This window comes from Terrapene carolina, unplaced genomic scaffold, assembly GCF_002925995.2.
Source record: "Terrapene carolina triunguis isolate 2854851 unplaced genomic scaffold, T_m_triunguis-2.0 Scaffold12973, whole genome shotgun sequence".
Taxonomy (NCBI): Eukaryota; Metazoa; Chordata; order Testudines; family Emydidae; genus Terrapene; species Terrapene triunguis.
Genome location: NW_020677324.1, coordinates 1 through 4,612, shown reverse-complemented (window position 1 = coordinate 4,612; position 4,612 = coordinate 1). Strand labels below are relative to the sequence as shown.

At 39.2% G+C, this 4,612-nt stretch overlaps 1 protein-coding gene across 1 annotated transcript; it reads left to right on the top strand.

Annotated features, from left to right (window-relative positions):
- The first annotated feature begins 1,738 nt into the window (after nucleotides 1-1,738).
- Nucleotides 1,739-3,746, top strand: OAZ1 (ornithine decarboxylase antizyme 1). Its single transcript, XM_024203828.2, is given in 5 exon segments — nucleotides 1,739-1,825; nucleotides 1,827-1,913; nucleotides 2,113-2,285; nucleotides 3,029-3,114; nucleotides 3,316-3,746. Coding segments are annotated over 5 exon segments (549 nt in total). The 5' UTR covers nucleotides 1,739-1,753; the 3' UTR covers nucleotides 3,447-3,746.
- The last annotated feature ends 866 nt before the right edge of the window (nucleotides 3,747-4,612 follow it).

The window sequence follows — 4,612 nt, the reverse complement described above, 5'->3', positions numbered from 1 at the left end:
CCCCCCCCCCCATATGCAGTTCTATACAAGTGCTTAGTAAATAAAAAATTGGTTCTTTTCACACGAGGACAGTGAGATACACTGCTTTATAATTAACCTCAAAAGGAATATTAAAATAAATGTTTAATGCATGTATTAGAGCACTAGTTGAATTCTTTACTGTAAAACTGCTGCACTTTGGAAATTGAATACAACTGAGGGCTCAGATACAATTGATATCAATTGGTCCTAGTCTCTTGTAACTTTATGCAGTATAATACATTCATATTCTAGCCTCACAGTGGTCCCCTTTATTGATCACTTTCAGCATATGATATTGAACCTGTCAATATATAGCTGTTCAAAGGCTTTCTTATCAGTGGTCTATTTGTCTCTCCACAATTTTCTGACTGATTTGGAAATCTCAAACGTGTTTGGACTGAGCAAAATGGTGGATTATTTTGTACATGTTTATACCGATTTGCAAATGGCTGCTGGCACTCACAGATAGGACGATTGTGAAAATTTCCCTAAGGGCCTCGATTGCTGCATCTGCTGAGATGACGCAACCAAGTGTAAGCCTGCAGGGTGAAAGATGGTGCAGAGGGAGGGGCTAATGGGCACAGCAGTCATTCTTGTTACTGTATACAGCTGATCAGGCAAGCAGGCTTACTTTACTGATGGTACGAAACAACTTGTGTAGAAAAATTAGGTTTAATAGTAGTTTCAAGAGGATGGAATGCTTTAAATAGAGGTTTCTGTAGTAATGATCAGTATTAAATTTAGCAGAGCCGTATAAATGCTCTCTGCATTGGAAATTTTTTTAAAGATGCTCAATATGAAAACTTCAAGTAGGTTTTCAGATTAGTGATATTTTAAGGGAACAGTCTTCAATTTTTTACTTACTAAATACTTTAAAATGTTTATTATCACAAACATACTATTTCCTCGTGAGCTTTGAATGGTGAAAACAATTTGGAGATACCAAAAAACAAGTAGAATCTACTTAAACTCTCCAGAATGTAGAGAAACAATGCGAGTACTTCCAGAACAAACTCAGCACAAGGTCTGATCTATATGCACAGGGCCTGGGACATTGGCCAAGGAAACACTGTTTCACATAAAAATGAAAATAAATTATAAACTGTTATAACTAAAACTATAGTTAACCTTAGAATTGGGAATTCTAGTACCAGCGCTACTGCGATCAAAACGTTCATACGTAAACCACAAACTGGTCAAGAGGGAGGAAGAATGTCAAGTCTCAGTTCTTGCCTGTGCAGAATTTCTGTTGGCTTCAGTGGGAATTACTCATTAAAATTGTGAGATTGGACATGGAGGCTATTTCATAATTTAGAAACATTTCATTTGTCACGCCTGACGATAACATTTATAGGTTAATTTAACTGTAAAATTTATAATTAAGTTCCTAGATCTCATTTGTGTTTTTCAGCCTTAACTTTAAATGTTATCAAATCCTTAGCTTTCCTGACATTTGTGGACTTGATAGCTGAGCATCATGGGCATACATTTAATGTGCCTCTTGTTTTTGTGAACATAGGCCCCTTGCGACCTACATGTTTTTGTCCTATGTCAAGGAGATTGGCACTCCTTTCCCTTTGCTGGATAAATGCAAGTTAATTAAGACTTAATTTTGCTTTCATAAGCTCAGGCTAATAGCATGTTTTCAATGTGTTTCCTGTTTAAAATGTGATATAAAACGTGAATGCTGCTTGTTTTCTTTATCTAGGCTTTATGTATTTTAACTGAAATCATGATTTTCTTTAGTTCCAGGGTTTCTTTCAATTGCTGTAGTAACCTGGGTCCGGGGCCTCGGTGGTGCTCCTGATGTCCCTCACCCACCCCTGAAGATCCCAGGTGGGCGAGGGAATAGTCAGAGGGATCACAATCTTTCAGCTAATTTATTTTATTCTGTAAGTATATGCAATCTAATGCCATGCAGTCTTAGCTTCATTTTCTTAGTTTATTAATGACTTTTCATATGGTGAGGACTATATGAGAAAGCTATAATACAAATCCTGACTGCAGTGCTCAAGAGTTTTGTGCACGTCCATGAGTTTAATTTCAAATTTGTGATGAATTAGAAGTAACTTCCCATCTTTATTGTAACAGGATAATCGGCTGAATGTAACAGAGGAACTAACATCTAATAACAGGACAAGAATTCTCAATGTCCAGTCAAGGCTTACAGATGCCAAACATGTTAGCTGGAGGGCAGTGCTGAACAACAACAACCTGTATATTGAAATTCCCAGCGGTGCTCTGCCTGAAGGGAGCAAAGACAGGTATGCAGGATAGAGGTGTAATATGCCCTTTAACGTCTCTTTTCTAATTAGGAATTAACTTCATTACTCCTGAAGAGTGATACTTCTGCATTGGCTACATCCACTTAAGTGCTATAACGGTGCTAAATATTATTCCTATTTTGGGCATGTGCTAGTGAGAATGTAACCTAAATCTCACTTGTTTCAATCACACTGTGATCCTGAGTCTTCAGAGATGGAAGCTAACTCTAAAGCAGCATAAACATACTTGCCTTTAGCTGTTGAGTACTTGCTTTTTTAGCTGCGGAAAGGTTTAGTCTGACTTAAGCTCATCATTTAAGGAGGAAAGTCAACTTATTAATAGTAAAAAGGATTACATGGCTGGTTTGCGCTCTTACAGGTAAAGAAACACCAGATATTCCACTTTTATTCATAAACCCTTAACTAGCTTCTGTTGGTGTTTGGGCCTTAAAGTGCAGTGGCATCTATCACTGTTAGTGGTATATGCTAATTCTGAGTGTAAAGCTGGAAGTCTAACTGGGCTGTGTGACTTCAAGGGTAAATCTGAAGAGGGCTGATGCACAGCCTCTCTTAGCTGTCAGTGTGAACCTGGGTACTTACACTGCTACCTGATTCAGGGACCCAAATTTGCAGGTGCAGATGTGCCCATGAGGTCACTTGCTTGAAAATTTGTCCCCACATAGTTTTGTGCCTCCACAACATTGCTGGAAGGAATTGTCCGTCTCACTGATATTCCACTTTAGTTTTGCAGTTCTTCTTGAGTTTGCTGAAGAACAGCTTCAAGTTGATCATGTCTTCATTTGCTTCCACAAGAACAGAGATGACAGAGGTGGGTGTAAATTGAAGCCTGTTCAATTGCTTTCACCATGTGACTTCAGTAATATAGAAAAGTAGCTTCATATAAATGTAATTGCAGTATATCTGTAGAAATTGGTCTCTTCAGATGTCTCATTACTGCTCTGTTGGCCTGTAGGGATTGTCTAGTGACCCGAATATCAGATTAAACTTGTATTCTTTCTACTTTTTGCAGCTGCATTGCTCCGTACTTTCAGCTTTTTGGGCTTTGAGATTGTGAGACCAGGGCATCCCCTTGTCCCCAAGAGACCAGATGCTTGCTTCATGGCCTATACGTTTGAGAGAGACTCTTCAGAAGAAGACTAGATTGCAATGTTTGCCTCTTAGAGCTTTCTTGTTGTCTATAAAGATGAAACTGTAGAAATTTTGTCAACATCTATTATACAGTACTTATAATTGTTTGTTCTTTGTACAAAATATTGTGACCAACTGCTCTGGTGGTGGGATGTTGAAAATTTCAAACTTCATCTTTTCTGAATTTGTGCGCATGTTGTGATTGTGCAAATAAATGCTCACTCCAAATTAGCAGTATATTTCTTGAAGTTTAATATTGTGTTTGTGATACCGAAGTATTTGCTTTAATTCTAAATAAAAATTTATATTTTACTTTTTATTGCTGGTTTAAGATGTTTAAGACTTCCCCCCCGGTGGGGAAGCTGTGTCCCAGGCTTTTGAATCAAAACGGTAGGTAAGGGCTGCCAAACTAACTTTAGTCTACCCTCCTTGCTGACTTCGTAATGTGACCTGTCTGGATGTATTAATCACTTATGTCAAGTGTACCTGGCACTCACACCTCAGTAGTACACAATTTTACAGCACCGATGATGTGTTTAGTTAGACCTGTTAATATTTCATGGGTGATCAGTGGCTGCTATTGAGGGGGTGCCTGAACATGTACAAAGCCACAGTCCCTGTTCAGTAGTGGTTTTACATGATACATAAAAGGAGATTACCTTGGTGAAAGGAAGACTGACCGGTGTAAAAATAGGTCTCTGACTTGGCTGCTTGCTTTACCTTGTAGCCTATTGGGGTTTACTTTCAGTAAAAATGGAGTTGGATACCTTGAATAAAGACCACCATTCCACCTCTTTTTGATCTGTAATGTAACATCTGGATGTTCTTATACAGTGTCACAGGACCATAATCTGCCAGCATTTACTTTGACCTCCATGTCAGGGATTAACTCCTTGGCGTCTTACTGTTTGACCTGCTGCTGGTAGCAGATTGCCAGTGATATACCCTCTCCTGGTATTATAGTCCATACCTAAAACCTGATTCCTTGGCATGCTAAAATGGGGATGAGGCATATATGTAATAGGGTTACCATACGTCCGGTTTTTCCCAGACATGTCCGGCTTTTTGGTAATCAAACCCCCGTCCGGGGGGAATTGCCAAAAAGCCGGACATGTCCAGGAAAAATACCGCCGGCCAGGCACTTCCCCTCCCGCGGTTGCTGTGCTCCTCCCCTGACT